At 44.2% G+C, this 20,609-nt stretch overlaps 1 protein-coding gene across 1 annotated transcript; it reads left to right on the plus strand.

The window, feature by feature from the left end:
- The first annotated feature begins 314 nt into the window (after window positions 1–314).
- LOC135539590 (olfactomedin-like protein 2A) lies at window positions 315–18,715 on the plus strand. The gene is made up of 8 exons (XM_064965561.1): window positions 315–643; window positions 10,667–10,930; window positions 11,675–11,782; window positions 12,234–12,410; window positions 12,553–12,808; window positions 14,720–15,034; window positions 15,289–15,474; window positions 16,955–18,715. Exons 1-8 carry the CDS (start codon window positions 575–577, stop codon window positions 17,557–17,559), a joined length of 1,980 nt encoding a protein of 659 aa, XP_064821633.1. The 5' UTR covers window positions 315–574; the 3' UTR covers window positions 17,560–18,715.
- Window positions 18,716–20,609: the final 1,894 nt, after the last annotated feature.

The raw sequence follows: 20,609 nt of genomic DNA on the forward strand, positions 1-20,609 counted from the left end.
GACAACTCTGAACCTTGGGCACTACATTTAATATGTGCCAATAAAATATCAAATGGAATACTAAAATGGTATAGAATAAATGCAGCTTTTACGCGTAATTCATATCATCTGTGCGCCATGCGTAAATGATAATTGTCAGATTTGTCGCAATAAAGGTTTAAAAAGTGTTATTGAATATGAGAAAACTATTGAAACATCTCACGTCTGAAATGACTCGAATGCTAAGATTATATGTATTATCCAATGTTAAAGTTTATGTCAAGTGTGTGTGTGTAAATTGCCCCTCCCATGTGTGGAGAAAGGAAGATGGGTGGATGATGTTTACTTTTACCGCTGATGCGCGGAGCCAAGGACTAGAGTGCAGACAGCGCCTGATCAACTTGTAAAACTGCTTCCTTCGCATATTACGGCAACAATTTACACGACGTGGGTCTATGACAATGGAGCCCTAATATCTCGTGCGAATGTCTTACCTCATGGATTGAATAATACAGTAACCGATAATATTGTCATTCCGGCATAAAAGGTTGTTATTGGAAGGATCATTTATCTGTCACCAGGCACCTGGGAGAAAATGTGGAGATTTATGCATTTATTAGCTTGCCTACTGGTGGTGTGTAAAGATGTCACTGCGCAGAGTAAGGTAAGTTATAGGCATGACTTAGTAATGGACTGTTAACACCTGTTTGATGCTGCAATGGCAAAGGTAAGGAACTCCACCATGCGTAATGGAACTGGGATTCCTTGTGATAAAATCTGAATAAAAATGTGTAAATCCTGTCCTACAGTTCTGCTACTGTAGGAGATATGGATTATTGCTGTTCAGATTATATCTGAAAGGCAATGATTTATGCATTCTTAAAATAAAATAAAAACATATTATCTCACTGAAAAATCAACATACATTATTTCCATTAAAGTATTGCACAATTTGCATTGTTCAATTCAAAATAGTCATTTCGTTCACGTGGGTGTGAAGGCCCAATGGTCTTGTAGCATGAGGTTGTTGAAAGGGAGGAGCAGTTTGCATGATGAACAGTAGGCCTACACATCCATGTTATCCCAATAATCCATATGATTTCCAAATTAGAATGCCCATTCCCAATATCAACCATTGCTTCATATGGCCAGGTGTCCAGTCAGAGATCAATCATTTTGCCTCTTCATGGACACCAATGAGAAATGGCAGTCCTGACTCTCTCTCTCTGCTTTCAATCTTGTGGGGACTGGGCATCATGCTTCAACACACTAGCCTTCTAATGTAATTCTGCACATTTGTTGCTATGATGAATAGATGTCATTAATGTAAAATTACATCAGCCATCTTGGTTTATAAATCTAGGCTTTGAACCACCTTATTGCATGTCATCAAACTAAGTAACCATTACATTAGGTTTTCCCCGTGAGCCTTCATGTGTAGGGCCTGATGCCAGATTAAATGTAGGAAGAGATGGCAGTGGCACCGTCGGGTAACAGTAATAACTGCCCTGCCTTGTTTGAACAGCTGCTGGACTTCCATAACCCCTCTCATAGAACTGCAATGCTTTGAGGATAGTCTAATCCCTACTCCCCCATGGTTCTGTGTGGATGACTACTTCCCCCTTGGTCTAGAAAACAACATGGGTACAAGACAAGAGGCACACAAGCCCATGAAGGCTGTCTAGCAGATTTTCTTCTACTTTGTGCGTGAGAGGAACAGTGTGTGTGGAACAGTTAGAACAATGAGCACAGGTGTCATGTGTTCACATCATGGTATTAGTTTTCTCTCAAGAACAGTGGAATGTAGTGTAAAATTGCATTAGCAGGACTAAAAATGATAATCCCTTATTATTACCCTGATCATCAAATGTATTGACGGTGACCTGGAGGAAAGCCCAGTAGGATCACAAACTTGTGATTGATTTTAATATGGTTCTCTCTGTTCTCTGTGAGACGTCTCATGTGCCTGTCTTGTGTGCAGCCTGGCTGCCCTCTTCCTCATTCCGTCCCATTGGACACATCCTGCCCAGCCTACAGTGTCATGGCCCACTGGTGGCACTGAGATGATTGCGAGACAAAGCCAGCTCAGAGGAGGACACAGAGGGTATGGTGCAATGGCATGGGAACAGGCGTGTGCACCTGCCCCTTGTTTTGGATGTAAACAAGGCCAGGAATACTGCCGAGAGGTCAATGAGAGGGCGGAGAGAGAGAGACGGAGAGAGATACATTTAGGGAGGAGACAGGATGCCCCCACAGTAATGAACTAACAAGCCTCAGTGTGTCCCTGGGACTTAATGAATAAATGAGGCTCAATGTGTTAGACGGTCAGTCTGAAGGTCTCAGGGGCCGTGGCCTCACTGCAGCTGGAAGAGGGCTTTGATTCTGAACAGCAGGAAATGAAGGAGACAGTGACACAGACCGTAACAGCAAACAAAAAGCAATCTTCCTTTTCATTTACATTTACATTTAAGTCATTTAGCAGACGCTCTTATCCAGAGCGACTTACAAATTGGTGAATTCACCTTTTCCTCTGAGCGATGTGATATAAGAGAAAACTAACACATATTTATAGCTGAAAGCTTAATTATTAGTTATATTTGTCTGAGCCCTTTATCTAAGGATGCTCCATATAGAAAATGGCTGCCAAAGGACCACATAGTCAAAGGGAAGTATGTTTCACCCATCCTCTACACCACCTGCCTTCCACCTGCTTTTCCAGTGTGCATTACTGTATGTCTCCTTGTGCCTGACTGCTATGATGTGAATCTGTGCCCAGTGAGGAGCCAGCAGGGTCCATGATCTATGGTTTTTGCTAAAAGCAATCAGTTCCATCTATATATCTATCCAGTAGGCAGTCATCTGTATATGTTTCCCTTTCAAACACCTGGCTCCCAAAACAACAGCATCTGGGGAGGAAAGCAATGACAACCAGCTAATTCCATTCATGACTTTGGTTCCAGACTTGCCCTGATAATACAAAGATAACTGTTTCTCTCTTTCTCCTCTCATCTGGATCATTCAGTAGTAGCCACTGAAGATAACCAAAAGGTTCAGTGTGCTTGGTCGTACACATAAACAGCTCTAGATGGAATGTGGATGAGTACTTCCAAAAAAAACAAGTGCTCAGTAAGCTTGTGTCCAGCTAATTAGCATGCTAGTGCTAATGCCAGTTTCTGTTCAGGTTAGGGACAGCAATCTCATGGTTCATCTCCAGGCTGACGGCTTAAGTTTCCTCCCGTAGTCCAGGTTCAGATTTACAGTGGCACAGTAAGACTGTTTATCATAGTCACCACTAATTAGATTAGGAATCAGGTGGACTTTCTGGACAAGAATTTGGGCTCCAGTTTGGTCTGTAATGTTTAGACTGGAGAACAAGGTGATAAGTCAAATCATTTAAAGGGACAGTTCAAGGGTCTACATGGGTGAAAAATGATCTTAAAGTCAAGCTGAGTCAATAATCTACTAGCTGTTGTGAAGACCCTAATGGATGCATTAGGGTAATACAATTCCATCTTATTAGATGGTGATTTTGGGGTGAACTTCTCTTTAACCTTTTTCCTAACCTGAAATATCATCGCTTTGATTTAGTAAACAGAAAAACCCTATCCAGACATGTAAATACTGTGTGGAAGCATTTCGCTACACCCACAATAACATCTGCTAAATATGTGCATGAGACCAATAACATTTGAGTTGACATGGATTGGATTCAGCCCGGTCACTCTAACAGTCCTACATCTACTAATGGAGGAGTTTTATCTATCAGCTTACCTCAGAAACAGCTTACTGAGTTGAGAGTCTTTGAGATGGACAACTGACCTGCATCAGCGTCTGTTCTTGATCTATTTACAGTCAGGTCCAGAATTATTGTCACCCTTGATAAATAAGAGCAAAATACAGTGTATAAATAATAATTTTAGATCATATTTAAAAACTTGCTAAACAAAATCTCTAAATCTGAGCCATTGTATTAGTATAAAATAATATAATTTCCCTTTTTTTGCAAACAATATAGCTCAGTATTTCTATTATTTATTATCTACAGTCTTTTTTTCTCATCTTAATCAAGGGTGACAAACATTCTGGACCTGATTGTGTATTAATACAAGTTTGTGGAAAGTAGCCTACATAAATTATCTTGTGTGTTAAAGCTACAGAGCCCTTGTTAAGTCCACAAGCCGTAGGCCTAATAACAACATGCAGCTTGCCTGAACAATTAGACAAAATCTATGGTCTGAAACGGACATCCTTGTTTATACGGACCAAGGTTAGTGTTACAGTAACAGTGTCAAGGCCATCATAGAATAACATTGGTTTTCTGTGTTTAAAGATAAGACTAACAAGCTCCTGGAATGTGCCAGCCATTGTGTGTAATGAATCTTGTTTTTTAACAATTGTGGACACAATTGAGGTTTCACTTCGTCATTGTCACTGTAAGAGTGGCCGTAGCCTTCAGTGAGTTAGTGATCTAGTCATGTACTGTGGTCTATGGAATGTGTGTGAATGTGAAGCCATGCAGTTGGGTCCCTTCCCCCTATTGTACAGATAAGAGTTTTTCTTTGGGTCCTATTCTTTTGACCTGAAACTTGACCCTTTCTCAGAGGTCAAAGGCTCCAAACTCAAAGCATGCGTTAAGCTTTTAGCAGTCTTAATTATGAATTATCTGAGGTCTGTTGTCTGCTTTCATGCTGGAAGTTCTCTTGGCATGGGATGCTAAATGAACAGAGCGAGGACAATAATGGTTTGCATAGCCAATATAATTTAGCTTTCTTTATAATTAGGATAGTGGACGCCCATCTTGCTCCAGTCTATGTGTACAGTTGACAAGGTTGAGTGGGAGGAGCCTATAAATGAATGGTGTGTTCTAACTCTTCCCTCTTAATCAATACACAAAATAACAAACACAGGGGCCTTGGAGGCAAACCAGTCAAGCTGGAAGAAATTTCACCAGGTTTGCCATAGTACTTAGTACTTGAAGCATCTTAAGCTCATGTTGCTAAGAAGCAGCCTGGGTTTGGCTCGCCTGCGTCTTGGGTGGAACAATAAGGCTCAGTGGGGCTGTGGGCACAACCCCTCCAAGGGAACTTGAATCTGCTAATCCACTCTGTTTTCATGTGGTTGTATCATTTGTCAACCCAACCCACTGCCTTTTTCACTTGACATGGGTCAGGAATGGCCGACCACTACGCACACAGGGGTCTTGCCCAATAATCAAAGACCCCTCTGAGTGTAAGTCTGCAGTAATGGAGGGTACTGCCCCCCAACCCACTCATGTCACTCAGGCTGCATTCCTCCACTAATGAGCCCACCCCCTCCTCTCCCTACCCTCACCAGCCTGCAGGGTCTGGCCTCCATAAACATTCTCACTCTCAGAGAACCCTCAGTAACTGGACATGTACGCACTGTTACTTAGGGTTGATGCTCTAAGCTTGGGTTTAGGTTGCTCTTTACTGACATAGACAAGCAGACTTGCTCTCCACAGATATCTGCCCAGATCTACAGTTGACTTGCCCAGTGCAGGTTTGGTGTAGGAGGAAGCAGACAATTCTCCCCTAAATACCTTGTTTGAGTGCACAGTTGAGACGTTTATCCTGTCTCGATACAACGTGGCAGAGTAAGGGCACAGACAGACAGAATATCTGTAATGCTACATTCTTGTGCTGCTGTAAGTGGTACCACATGTGGGTCTGCCTGCCCAGGGTTTATAGAGATTCATGTGGGTCTGCCTGCCCAGGGTTTATAGAGATGCATGTGGGTCTGCCTGCCCAGATTTTATTGAGATGCATGTGGGTCTGCCTGCCCAGTGTTTATAGAGTTTCATGTGGGTCAACCTGCCCAGGGTTTTTAGAGATTCATGTGGGTCTCCCTGCCCAGTGTTTATAGAGATTCATGTGGGTCTGCCTGCCCCAGGGTTTATAGAGATGCATGTGGGTCTGCCTTCCCCCGGGTTTATAGAGATTCATGTGGGTCTGCCTGCCCCAGGGTTTATAGAGATGCATGTGGGTCTGCCTGCCCAGGGTTTATAGGGATTCATGTAGGTCTGCCTGCCCAGGGTTTATATAGATTCATGTGGGTCTGCCTGCCCAGGGTTTATAGAGATTCATGTGGGTCTGCCTGCCCAGGGTTTATAGAGATTCATGTGGGTCTGCCTGCCCAGGGTTTATAGGGATTCATGTGGGTCTGCCTGCCCAGGGTTTATAGAGATTCATGTGGGTCTGCCTGCCCAGGGTTTATAGAGATTCATGTGGGTCTGCCTGCCCCAGGGTTTATAGAGATGCATGTGGGTCTGCCTGCCCAGGGTTTATAGAGATTCTTGTGGGTCTGCCTTCCCCCGGGTTTATAGAGATTCATGTGGGTCAGCCTGCCAAGGGTTTATAGAGATTCATGTGGGTCTGCCTGCCCAGGGTTTATAGAGATTCATGTGGGTCTGCCTGCCCCAGGGTTTATAGAGATGCATGTGGGTCTGCCTGCACAGGGTTTATAGAGATGCATGTGGGTCTGCCTGCCCAGTGTTTATATAGATTCATGTGGGTCTGCCTGCCCAGGTTTTATAGAGATGCATGTGGGTCTGCCTGCCCAGGGTTTATAGAGATTCATGTGGGTCTGCCTGCCCCAGGGTTTATAGAGATGCATGTGGGTCTGCCTGCCCAGGGTTTATCAAATCAAATCAAATTTTTATTTGTCACATACACATGGTTAGCAGATGTTAATGCGAGTGTAGCGAAATGCTTGTGCTTCTAGTTCCGACAATGCAGTAATAACCAACAAGTAATCTAACTAACAATTCCAAAACTACTGTCTTATACACAAGTGTAAGGGGATAAAGAACACGTACATAAAGATATATTAATGAGTGATGGTACAGAGCAGCATAGGCAAGATACTGTAGATGGTATCGAGTACAGTATATACATATGAGATGAGTATGTAAACAAAGTGGCATAGTTAAAGTGGCTAGTGATACATGTATTACATAAAGATGCAGTGGATGATATAGAGTACAGTATATACGTATACATATGAGATGAATAATGTAGGGTATGTAAACATTATATTAGGTAGCATTGTTTAAGTGGCTAGTGATATATTTTACATAATTTCCCATCAATTCCCATTATTAAAGTGGCTGGAGATTCATGTGGGTCTGCCTGCCCAGGGTTTATAGAGATGCATTTGGGTCTGCCTGCCCAGGGTTTATAGAGATTCATGTTGGTCTGCCTGCCCAGGGTTTATAGGGATTCATGTGGGTCAGCCTGCCCCAGGGTTTATAGAGATTCATGTGGGTCTGCCTGCCCAGGGTTTATAGAGATTAATGTTGGTCTGCCTTCCCAGGGTTTATGGAGATGCATGTGGGTCTGCCTGCCCAGGGTTTATAGAGATTAATGTGGGTCTGCCTGCCCAGGGTTTATAGAGATTCATGTGGGTCAACCTGCCCAGGGTTTATAGAGATTCATGTGGGTCTGCCTGCCCAGGGTTTATAGAGATTCATGTGGGTCTGCCTGCCCCAGGGTTTATAGAGATTCATTTGGGTCTGTCTTCCCCCGGGTTTATAGAGATTCATGTGGGTCTGCCTTCCCCCGGGTTTATAGAGATTCATGTGGGTCTGCCTGCCCCAGGGTTTATAGAGATTCGTGTGGGTCTGCCTGCCCAGGGTTTATAGAGATGCATGTGGGTCTGCCTGCCCAGGGTTTATAGAGATGCATGTGGGTCTGCCTTCCCCCGGGTTTATAGAGATTCATGTGGGTCTGCCTGCCCAGGGTTTATAGAGATGCATGTGGGTCCGCCTGCCCAGGGTTTATAGAGATTCATGTGGGTCTGCCTGCCCAGGGTTTATAGAGATGCATGTGGGTCTGCCTTCCCCCGGGTTTATAGAGATTCATGTGGGTCTGCCTGCCCCAGGGTTTATAGAGATTCATGTGGGTCTGCCTGGCCCAGGGTTTATAGAGATGCATGTGGGTCTGCCTGCCCAGGGTTTATAGGGATTCATGTGGGTCTGCCTGCCCAGGGTTTATAGAGATTCATGTGGGTCAACCTGCCCAGGGTTTATAGGGATTCATGTGGGTCTGCCTGCCCGGGGTTTATAGAGATTCATGTGGGTCTGCCTGCCCAGGGTTTATAGAGATGCATGTGGGTCTGCCTGCCCAGGGTTTATAGAGATGCATGTGGGTCTGCCTGCCCAGGGTTTATATTAATGTTGGTCTGCCTTCCCAGGGTTTATGGAGATGCATGTGGGTCTGCCTGCCCAGGGTTTATAGAGATTAATGTGGGTCTGCCTGCCCAGGGTTTATAGAGATTCATGTGGGTCAACCTGCCCAGGGTTTATAGAGATTCATGTGGGTCTGCCTGCCCAGGGTTTATAGAGATTCATGTGGGTCTGCCTGCCCCAGGGTTTATAGAGATTCGTGTGGGTCTGCCTGCCCAGGGTTTATAGAGATGCATGTGGGTCTGCCTGCCCAGGGTTTATAGAGATTCATGTGGGTCTGCCTGCCCCAGGGTTTATAGAGATGCATGTGGGTCTGCCTGCCCAGGGTTTATAGAGATTCATGTGGGTCTGCCTGCCCAGGGTTTATAGAGATGCATGTGGGTCTGCCTGCCCAGGGTTTATAGAGATGCATGTGGGTCTGCCTGCCCAGGGTTTATAGAGATTAATGTTGGTCTGCCTTCCCAGGGTTTATGGAGATGCATGTGGGTCTGCCTGCCCAGGGTTTATAGAGATTAATGTGGGTCTGCCTGCCCAGGGTTTATAGAGATTCATGTGGGTCAACCTGCCCAGGGTTTATAGAGATTCATGTGGGTCTGCCTGCCCAGGGTTTATAGAGATTCATGTGGGTCTGCCTGCCCCAGGGTTTATAGAGATTCATTTGGGTCTGTCTTCCCCCGGGTTTATAGAGATTCATGTGGGTCTGCCTTCCCCCGGGTTTATAGAGATTCATGTGGGTCTGCCTGCCCCAGGGTTTATAGAGATTCGTGTGGGTCTGCCTGCCCAGGGTTTATAGAGATGCATGTGGGTCTGCCTGCCCAGGGTTTATAGAGATTCATGTGGGTCTGCCTGCCCCAGGGTTTATAGAGATGCATGTGGGTCTGCCTGCCCAGGGTTTATAGAGATTCATGTGGGTCTGCCTGCCCAGGGTTTATAGAGATTCATGTTGGTCTGCCTTCCAAGGGTTTATGGAGATGCATGTGGGTCTGCCTTCCGAGGGTTTATAGAGATGCATGTGGGTCTGCCTGCCCAGGGTTTATAGAGATTAATGTGGGCAACCTGCCCAGGGTTTATAGAGATTCATGTTGGTCTGCCTTCCCAGGGTTTATAGAGATGCATGTGGGTCTGCCTTCCGAGGGTTTATAGAGATGCATGTGGGTCTGCCTGCCCAGGGTTTATAGAGATTCATGTGGGTCTGCCTGCCCCAGGGTTTATAGAGATGCATGTGGGTCTGCCTGCCCAGGGTTTATAGAGATGCATGTGGGTCTGCCTGCCCAGTGTTTATATAGATTCATGTGGGTCAACCTGCCCAGGGTTTATAGAGATTCATGTGGGTCTGCCTGCCCAGGGTTTATAGAGATTCATGTGGGTCTGCCTGCCCAGGGTTTATAGAGATTCCAACATCTCATTGGAGGAAGATGACAGGTTAGGCCCCCTGGAAAGAGGGTGTGAGTGGGAGCTGGGCCCCAGAAGGTGCTGGGAGATGAGCTTAGCATCAATACAGTGCAGCAACCCCCTGGCCTCTACATGGGGAGATGACCAGAGAGAGCACTGCCAGTCACAGACACCGGCAGAGAGACAGACAGAGAGAAAGACACTTGAGAACTACTGTGACATCTTAAGTTCACTGTGAAATGAAGGTTTTGCACGTCATCGACCTGTCAACAACAAACAAACGTTAAGTCAGATTTGCAATAAATGTATGGTGTATAAATGTCAAATTTATGACTGAGCCTAAATATGAAACCCATAAACACTTCACTTTGATGACTGTCTATAATAAAATATGTATTGTTTATTCAATGTTTTTTTTTGTTATTTATCTGGAGTGATTCTGAGGATGATGTCAGTAGCATGAGCTTGCACATGGTCGGCCAGAGTTCTCTCATTTTACACCATTTGTGGGGAGTGCTAGCGTCCGACACAGCTGGGGATAAGAGTTGATATTAATGGCATTGCGTTGGTCTCAATGGCTTTCATGTGCTTCATGACAGCTAGTGTTCAAAGAAGAGGAAGCATGTGGTTAATGTCCCAAGATCAATTTCATTCCCATGCTTTTGTTTCCTTCCTAAGAAAATGTATGTTTTATTCATAGAATGTCCACCTGGGAGGGAGTCATTCAGAACATTGGAACAGCTCTCCATAGACTGCTGTGAGAAGAAAACCCAAGCTCAGCGTATATTTTAATGAACCATAATGTTCACGGGGTGAATTGATATAAAGTTCAACCCTGACCATTGTTCACTATGAGTTGCTTTCTCAGAATGTCTGTCAGGATTTGTGACAACTGATCAGGCTCCAGACTCGCCCTTTTACATTCAACCCCACGCTGTGACATCATCCCAGGCTGTGATTGACTCCTGTCGTTGAGGGACAGGAACCATGTCCAGCTCATTACACGTCAAGAATGCTTTTTTTCAATCAGTGCTGTACAATATTTCAAATCAGTCCATTTCATCCACTCTCTTCAACTCTGTCTCCTGTCAGATCTTCGGGGAGACGGAGCCGGTGCGGATGACGTCCGAGGGCTCAGACTGTCGCTGTAAGTGCATCATGAGGCCACTGAGCAAGGATGCATGCCAGCGTCTGCGGAGTGGCAGCGTGCGTGTGGAGGACTTTTACACGGTGGAGACCGTCAGCTCTGGATCGGACTGCAAGTGTTCCTGCACTGCCCCCCCCTCCTCCCTCAACCCCTGTGAGAATGAGTGGAAGATGGAGAAGCTGAAGAAACAGGCCCCTGAACTGCTCAAGGTGTGTTCCAGCAGTAACAGACCCAACTTAGTGGTAAAATAACATTAGAACTGTAAATGTTGGTAGTAAAATCACTTAATTGACTATGTAAAGACCGTAACAGAGACCCTGATTGCATGTGTGTGGTTTGGTCCTGAAGATATACTGTACATAACCATGGGAGAAGCAGAAATAGGATATCCTTATAATTGTTGAAATTAAAGCTTTAAAGTATCCCAGGTTGTTGCACAGACAGGTTTCCATGAGCTCACTGGGTTCTCTATCTGTCGATAACATCTCAGCACCTCTCAGGATATACGTATCTGAAGCACACATACACTGGGAGTGAGAGGAGAGGAGATGAGGCATGCTATGTGCCACATGAAGAGAAGAACCAGATGTGTGATCTGACTGGGTTTAGACATAGCCATGTCTTATAAGGAATACATTGAATTGCATTACAAAGGAAAGGCTCAAAATAACTTTTGGGGAGGGCTTTTAATGCAATTAGAAAGCCAAATTGCTGAAACAGTGGATTTGTAGTTGGCAGGTGTCTGATTCAGGACTGAGAGAGGAGGGTAGTATAAAGCAGCACCCATTGTTAAGTCAATACTTTTAAATGAAAATAGGCGTGGGTGTTTTTAAGGTGTTATTGAATTCACATACTCAATTAAATGTCAAATGTAAAACCTGTCAACATATTTTCCCACTTCTTTATTATGTTTCGTGCTAATACTCTCCTCTGTGCTGTGTGTGGGTGTACAGCTGCATTCCATGGTGGACCTACTGGAGGGGACGCTGTACAGTCTGGACCTCATGAAGGTTCACTCCTACATCAACAAGGTGGTCTCCCAGATGAACACACTAGAGGAGGTAAGCCCCAAAAAGACAATGTCCTCGTAGAGTACAACAAGTAGAACAATAACAAGGACATAAAACTAAAACCAGGGAATACTAGGTTTGCATGCCTTCCTATATACTGTATGTGAATGTATTTGGATTCTTGCCGTTCTAGCTGTATATGGTCCTTATGCAGACAGAGAGCTGATGAAATGGTTTGTGATTAGATACCAGTAATTCCCCCCCCCCCCTAAACGGCATGGTTACAGTATCCACAGAGATTTCTTTAACCCCCACAGCTATTCACTAGTCAAACAGGAGAAGATGAACTAGAGGGCGGAGAGAAAGATTTGTGTGACTGGTTCTCCCAGGTTTTGTGTTTGTAATGTTTTTACAAAAGGGGTCTGTTTTCGTTAACAAAGTTATTTGCATTTGGTTGGTACAATGGACTGGCCGGATTCTTAGAACACGTCTGTTTCCACAGACAATCAAGACCAACCTGACTCGGGACAATGAGTTTGTAAGGGACAGCATGATCACACTGACTAACCAGTTTAAGAGGTATGAGAACTACTCCAACATCATGATGAGCATCAAGAAGCAGATCTCCAGTCTGGGCCTGCAGCTACTGCAGAAAGACCAAACAGAGACCAAAGCTCAGGTAAGTGTGTCTCTCAAACACACACACACACCCACCACACAAAGCTTGCTCACAAATTACACATCAAACACACAAATCAATGTTCACATGCCCACTGACACACCATAAATGACAGGCTTGAATTGAATGTCAATGTTTACAGAACACCAATGATGAGAAAACCAAGGACACCGTAAAAAACCCTAACAAAAAGCCCCCTTCATCCAAGCCCCCTCCCAAGCCGCCCAAGGAAAAGGTCGTAAAACCTAAGAAAGAGAGCACCAAGCCTGGGAAACCTGTCAAGCCTGACCCCACAGCCAAGGCCAAGGTGGCAGGGCACCAGCCGGGGGTAGTGAGGGGCATCACCTACTACAAAGCAGCCAAGGTGGATGGGGATGAGCACGGCACAGGTGGTAAAGGTGAGAGAACCAGGGCCGATACAAGATGTTGCCGATAGACATGGTCTCCCTGTTCATTGCTCCTAAGAAACTTTGCACAAGCATTTCCCTACACCCACAATAACATCTGCTAAATATGTGTATGCGACCAATACAATATGATTTGGATTTGATAAAGGGGGGAGTTGGACCACTCTCTCTCCCAGCCCAGTATGAGCATGTGTATGGAGCCCACTAACCCCTAAAGTCAACATTGGGCTGTGACTTCAGCTGAGTTAGCAGCACTCAGCCAGCCTGTATGAGATTATCTATGTGCTGTTCTAATGTTCTCAGACCTTATTGTGATTGTTCTAAACATAACCAATTCAAATAACTAAATTGTACTCTTGGATCTACATTACATTATGCTGGATCAGCGTTACACCAGACTGTATTTCAGATTCCCAACCGAAACGGATGTTGTACGTCTCCATCGCATATTTTCTTTTTTTGTGTAGAGCAAGCCCTTCAAGTTTGTGTAGAGCAAGCCCTTCAAGTTTGTGTAGAGCAAGCCCTTCAAATTTGTGTAGAGCAAGCCCTTCAAGTTTGTGTAGAGCAAGCCCTTCAAGTTTGTGTAGAGCAAGCCCTTCAAGTTTGAATGAAATATGTTGTGTGATAAAGGAGTGTAAATCTTAGTACTACTCTTGGCATCTTGGAAACAGTAAAACAGTGAATCCTTCACCGTAGATCACCAGATCCACAGTACAAGATTTATCCTGCTGTTATTTCCAACCAAGCAGGGCTTGGGCCATCAGAGGATCGAATTGCATGCGTGCATTCAGCGAGCATTAAATAATACATAGAGCTAATGGAATGTCGTTTCAATGGAACATAGCCACATCCACTACACGCCTCAGCTTCACTCCTCATACACAATGTGTTGTGGGCCCTCATCACTATGCCGATGAAAGCTGACAAAACATTTCCTGACTCCTCACAATCCTTATTGAATAGATACTGTAGGTATGCTAGGTTTGCTCAGGGCGCAAATGCACATATGTTGTCAGGTCATGTGTTCTGCTATGCCAAGCTGTTTAGCCTTACTTTGGTTAGTGCAGCCACCCTAGTCAACCCAGTGAATTGATTCAGCTTCATTTCCATAATCTCTCACAAAGAGTAGTTTGCCTTTATTCAAAGGTGAATGTTAACCAGAAGTCTTGCATCTATTAGATAAAGGATGATGTGGCTTTTGAAGTATCAAGCAACACTGTTTCTCTTTCACAACATACTTTAGAGACCTACAGCACATTCTCCTATCTATGCTGCCTGTCTGACTCCTAAGCTGTCCCTGACTCCCTATCTTGTTAGGCCTTCAGAAGATACATGTGGTCAAGTAGTGTGCATGGCTAGCACCCTGAGGTTCAGAGTGCGCGTGTGGTGCAGATGTGCTGCTTATGTAGCAGGCAGAGACGTTTTATCTCACGCATCTGTCTGGCAGCTAAGGAAGTGAGAGTATGAGTAACAGAGGGGATCAGCCTCAGGCTGGCCCAGTCCTCCTGACACTGTCCTCTGTTCTGCTATTCTCTCTCCATGGCCAGGGATAAGAAAATGCCATGTGAGTGCTGTGGAATTCTGAATCCAAACAGAGAGGCAGAGACAGCGGGACAGACTTGGTTACAGAGGAGGGGACAGAGACAGCGAGAGGAAGCTGGCATAGTCTGTGTGCTATATAACTAATGCATTCCCCTTTGACGTGGCCCATGGAAATCTGTGGTACTGTACAGTGTCTGTCTCTCTGACAGAGGTCTCAAAAGCAGCCCATACAGGGCCTTTTTGATTAATTAAGCCAACTAATTCTAATGAAAACTAGTAAAGACAAGGATCCTCCAGACTTTGAATTTGAGTCTAACTAAATCCCATGGCCTACTTTCCAATACTTGTCTTTATCCTCAGACAACGCTGCCAAGACTCACACCATCCACCACGTCAAAGAGACACACTCTGAGGACGGAGGTGCTGAAATTGTCCTGGAAACCATTGAGGGAACCACAGCTGAGCCAACAACTACCAAAGAAACTGCAACCACTACCACAACCACCACCACGAGCACGACAACAACGGCAGCAACAACAGCCAGTACTACAATGCCATCCACTACCACCACCACCATTGTAGCAAGAGTTGAAAGGCTCAACAGACCAGCCCCCACCATCATGCTGTTCCTAGACAACTCTGACAACAACAGCCGGCCAATCCTACACAGAGCAGGTAGCCTGACCTACACAATTACCTAGTGTAGTGTACATTATACTACACCATATAACAACTAAGTGTGCTCATTGACAGCAAAAGAGACAGTCAGTGCTATGACTCTGTCCAATTCAGTAACGGATAAACATGTAATGTTTAGCTGCCAGAATGTGTGTAACTGTGAAATTGAATGATTGAAAACTCATGCAGGCCATTCTTTATCCAGTTTTCTGGTAGTTTCTGTGTTGACTGTATTGTACTGTACTTGGCAGGTAAAATCCTGGACTGTGAGGGGACTCTGGCCTCTATTGAGCTCCCAGAGAAGCAGCACAGCTATGGGCGGAACGAAGGAGCCTGGATGAAGGATCCCCTGGCCAAGGACTCAAAGATCTACGTCACCAACTATTACTACGGCAACAACCTGGTGGAGTTCCGAAACCTGGACAACTTCAAACAAGGTGGGCATGGCATAGAAATCGAATACTGTTATATCATTATAATTGTTAATTATTTTCAATTATTTTTTATTTCTATGGAGCATGGGGTTTCAACTGTACATCTATGGAATGAGATCAGTATAATAGTATTATAGTCTCTAATGATCTGTAGTGACCCATGAAATGTCGTGAGTAGAAAGTGACCCATGAAATGCAGTGAGTAGAAAGTGACCCATGAAATGCAGTGAGTAGAAAGTGACCCATGAAATGCAGTGAGTAGAAAGTGAGCCATGAAATGTAGTGAATAGAAAGTGACCCATGAAATGCAGTGAGTAGAAAGTGACCAAATGCAGTGAGTAGAAAGTGACCCATGAAATGTAGTGAATAGAAAGTGACCCATGAAAAGCAGTGAGTAGAAAGTGACCCATGAAATGTAGTTAGTAGAAAGTGACCCATGAAATGTAGTTAGTAGAAAGTGACCCATGAAATGCAGTGAGTAGAAAGTGACCCATGAAATGTAGTGAGTAGAAAGTGACCCATGAAATGCAGTGAGTAGAAAGTGACCCATGAAATGCAGTGAGTAGAAAGTGACCCATGAAATGCAGTGAATAGAAAGTGACCCATGAAATGCAGTGAGTAGAAAGTGACCCATGAAATGCAGTGAGTAGAAAGTGACCCATGAAATGCAGTGAGTAGAAAGTGACCCATGAAATGCAGTGACTAGAAAGTGACCCATGAAATGCAGTGAGTATACACTACAGTAGCTTGAGACTCAAACATGCAGGTTTAGTTGTAATACTGTTCATTTAATTTCACACACAAAGTCCCCCCCTCCTTCTTGCACTAGTACTTGGCGAGGGAAATAGGATTACTCCTCTTAACTGACTGGGTAAAATGATCTATCCCACTGGACTAGCCTGGTTGATTTAGAGGTGTTTGGACAGAAGCTTTTTTTAACTCACATCTTACAAAGCGTGAAGAGATTTTGCTCTGGTATCCAGTAGGGTGGTGAGTTCACAGCAGTGTGCGGATGACTAGGTATCTCTGTGAGTGGCTGTGATCCCTGCCTAGGCTGACATGTGCCTCCCCTTTGAACTGGCCAGAGCTGAGAGGGATTACAGAGGCATGGGCTGGGGCGGGGGTGGTTCTGCGCTAACGGGTTGTTTTTGTCCTTCACTGCAGCTTCATTCATTATCTAAATCACACTTCCTGAGGTGGAACTGTTAGAGAGCGATGTGACCAGATATGATCATGACACTAATAACAGGACATCTGTGTGGACAGTGGGAGTGGGACAGTCAAACTGAAACTAACCCGTCTCTCATGTGAAACCATTATATATACGTTTATGGTATAACTATTAAACACCTCAGTGGCGCCCACAATGACTTGACTGTACATGTGTATATATAAGATAGCATGATGTTAGCATACTGTATGGGGGGGTAACATGATATGCAATTAGTTTCTCAGTAAACATCCCTGTATATGGTCCTGTTAGGTCGCTGGAGCAACCTCTTCAAACTGCCTTACAACTGGATCGGCACGGGCCACGTGGTGTACAACGGAGCCTTCTACTACAACCGAGCTTTCACCAAGAACATCATCAAGTACGACCTGAGGATGCGCTACGTGGCCGCCTGGACCCTCCTGCATGATGTGGTTTATGAGGACACTACCCCCTGGAAGTGGAGAGGTCACTCGGACATTGACTTTGCCGTGGACGAGAGTGGGCTGTGGGTGATCTACCCTTCCATGGACTATGACTACTCCCAGCAGGAGGTGATTGTCATCAGTAAGCTGGACCCTGGGGATCTGTCCATGAAGAAGGAGACCACCTGGAGGACGGGCCTGAAGAGGAACTCCTATGGGAACTGCTTCATCATCTGTGGGGTGCTGTACGCTGTGGACGTCTATAACCAGAAGGAAGGGGAGGTGAACTATGCCTACGACACCCACACCAACTCAGAGGCTATCCCTCGCCTGCCCTTCACCAACGAGTACGCCTACACTACCCAGATAGACTACAACCCCAAGGAGAAGGTCCTGTATGCCTGGGACAATGGACACCAACTCACATATAACATACACTTTGTTGACCAATGAGCACAGGCGTTTTATGCTCTGATAAAGTATCATCAGCACCATGACAGGATCGCCATCCCCCATAGAGATAAGAGAGATGGTCAGTAATGGACAGTCCAGCAGAACCCATATTGGATTCAGCAGCCAACATTCCTCTTTCAATGCATGCTAACCAAGACACTTGACAGCATACCATGCGTCCCATACACAACAATGCTCCTCGTCAATGTGGACACTGTGTTGGTATGTTATTGGAAATCACAAACTGCTCATTTATTCCTCCCATTTGATTTTTATGGCCCATCAAGCTCCATCCTACCACCTAGCCACTTTGATCATCTGTCATTGTCATTTCAGGCCTACTGATGCTTTTGTTTTTGAACATGTATACATGATGTTGGGCACTGTAGTGTTAACTGTTGAAATTGTTTATTTTAGTGAGGATGAGGGATTCTTTGAAAATATATGAGCTGACAAACACAATATACATGAGTTTCTAAATTTAAGATTTTGTATTCGCTTGTAATTTACCAGAAATGTATGCTTTATATTTACATTGGTGTTGCTTTACATACATTTTGTGTAAAGTAATATGTTCATTTTTGTTTTAATGAAGAGATACAATTGTTGCTGCTTGTAACATTTACACGTTCACGACATGTTCTAATCATTTTGGCCTATTTATAAACCACTACCCTTTAGGAAATGAACTGTCATGGAGGTCAATTGTGTAAATGCATACAGATGTACAGTATTGTCTTAAAGGAAATATAATCCATGAACCTCTATGACAGTTTCAGCTTCACTGTAAGTCAGAAATGATTAGACCTGTATGTAGTGCATGTACTGCCATTATGAAGACCACTAATTCAAGTAAAGCTTTGCCTAAATATCTTTTGAGCATTTTATTTTCATACTTGTCCTATTTTTGGGGGGAGAAAAAAACAACACTTTAATTGCATACTTATTCTGAATCTATTTTGAAAGTTTTGTTAATAAGTGTACACAGAAATGTGCACAGCTAATTACAGCACTGCAATGTATTCATTTGTAATGTTGTGGTGTTTGATACACAATTTCTGACAAAGGATTTTAAGTGGAAATATTATACCACACACACAACCCGTTGTGCTTGTCTCTGTGCTATGGATGAAATAAACAATTCCAGTTTTAAATATCTGTTGTGAGAAGTCCAAATCCATGTGCACAGTCCCAGTGGAAGCCATGGGGAGCAGGACTTCACTGCCCAGTGTTATGTGTTGACAGGACGCAGAATGACTCAATGATTCCTCTTGAGGTTTGTGTGCTTAACTCTCTCCCTGACTTGTGTTTTGTTCCAGTACAAAGGTCACTCCGCACTGCTTGATTGGGAGTGCACTAAAGGAGCCGGCCTGTCCTGAGGTCATGGTAACAAGGGCAGGGCAGGATGAATGGCTGGCTCGGGATGTGAAACTGTTTAGCTCTAAGCTCTAAGCCAGGCAATGCTGGAGGGAGGAGTGGAAATGTAGCATAAGATTAATGTATATTGGGTGTGGTCCTCTCATGTGGTCCTCATTTGGGAACACAACCACCACCCCCCCCCCACAACGCTTTTTAAAGGACAGCTTTGCACACGTTGGAGTTTTCATCATCTAATACAGCCAATACTTCCATTGCATGCACAAATTTGAGTGTAATGAATGCTGTTTTATGTTTTTGTTATTGTCTGATTGCCAATGAACTCCACCAGTACAGTGAGATGCTAACATGTTGCTGTCATGCAACATGGGACAATGATGGCCACCGGGGCCAGCTCTATCCTTTTATGGGGCCCAACCTCACGGCAAAATATTTTAGTGGCCCCTCTCGACTGTGGAGAAAATGTATTTTGTTTTAAATTTCATTCACTCGGACCCACGTTTTGCCATGGGCCCCAGTGCAGTCAAAAGCATAATGTTTATGTGTTATATATATTTCCACACTATGAGGTTGGAATAATACTTTGAAATTGTGAACATGATGAAATTGCCTTTTTAGTGTAAGAGCTGTTTGCAAAGTGTCACGTTCTGACCTTTATTTCCTTTGTTTTGTCGTTATTTAGTATGGTCAGGGAGTGAGTTGGGGTGGGCAGTCTATGTTTGTTTTTCTATGATTTTGGGATTTCTATGTTTCGGCCTAGTATGGTTCTCAATCAGAGGCAGGTGTCATTAGTTGCCTCTGATTGAGAATCATACTTAGGTAGCCTGGGTTTCACTGTTTGTTTGTGGGTGTTTGTTTCCGTGTCTGTGTTTTTCACCACACGGTACTGTTTCGGTTTTGTCATTTCACATATTCGTTTATTGTTTTTGTATTTCATAGTGTTCAGTGTTTTTGTTGTTAAAAACGATATGGACACTTACCACGCCGCATCTTGGTCCGATCCACGCTACACCTCCTCTTCGGACGAAGAGGAGGAAAACCTTTACACAAAGACTGACTGGAAACGCCTGTTTCGGTGGGATGGAGTTTTGTCCTTCCATGGTGACATCACCATGTGGTAAATTAGTTAATAGACCAATAAGAAAGAGAGTTCCAAACCTCTCTGCCAATAACAGCTCATTTTCTGTTTTCTCCTCCCCACTCAGACCACTCCCAGACAGTCCTAGTTAAATTCTTGATTGAGGAATTGCTATTTTTGTTTATTTTTGACCATTTTAATTGAAATAATCACAGGCAGGTACTTAATTGTTACCCAGAAATTATTTGCTATTGAAATAAAAATGGCTGCATTGGAACTTTAAAGTACGTTTTCTGAAATTATTCTCATTTTGCCATGGGGCGGAGAGAAATTTTTGCAATTAATATCACATTTTTCCTGCAATTCTACCAATTTTGCCATCGGGTGGAAAGATATTTTTGCCGTTTTAAAGCACATTTCCTGCAATTCTACACATTTTGCAATGACATGCCATTTAGTATGATATCTGAGTGAGAATGACTAACAAAATTAATTGGGGCCCCCTGGAGGTCAGGACACCTGGTCACGTGCCCTGTGTGCCCGGTCGGTATTGTGCCAAGATTACTACATCTAACTCAAAGGTTCTCCTGTTAGT

This window comes from Oncorhynchus masou, chromosome 1 (assembly GCF_036934945.1).
Source record: "Oncorhynchus masou masou isolate Uvic2021 chromosome 1, UVic_Omas_1.1, whole genome shotgun sequence".
Classification (NCBI taxonomy): domain Eukaryota; kingdom Metazoa; phylum Chordata; class Actinopteri; order Salmoniformes; family Salmonidae; genus Oncorhynchus; species Oncorhynchus masou.

Excerpts from the sequence above, each read along its gene's own strand:
- LOC135539590 (XM_064965561.1), top strand. The coding sequence starts at position 575 with ATGTGGAGATTTATGCATTTATTAGCTTGCCTACTGGTGGTGTGTAAA. Across the intron at positions 10,931-11,674 it reads AGGCCCCTGAACTGCTCAAG|CTGCATTCCATGGTGGACCT; the intron begins GTGTGTTCCAGC and ends GTGGGTGTACAG. Across the intron at positions 11,783-12,233 it reads AGATGAACACACTAGAGGAG|ACAATCAAGACCAACCTGAC; the intron begins GTAAGCCCCAAA and ends CTGTTTCCACAG.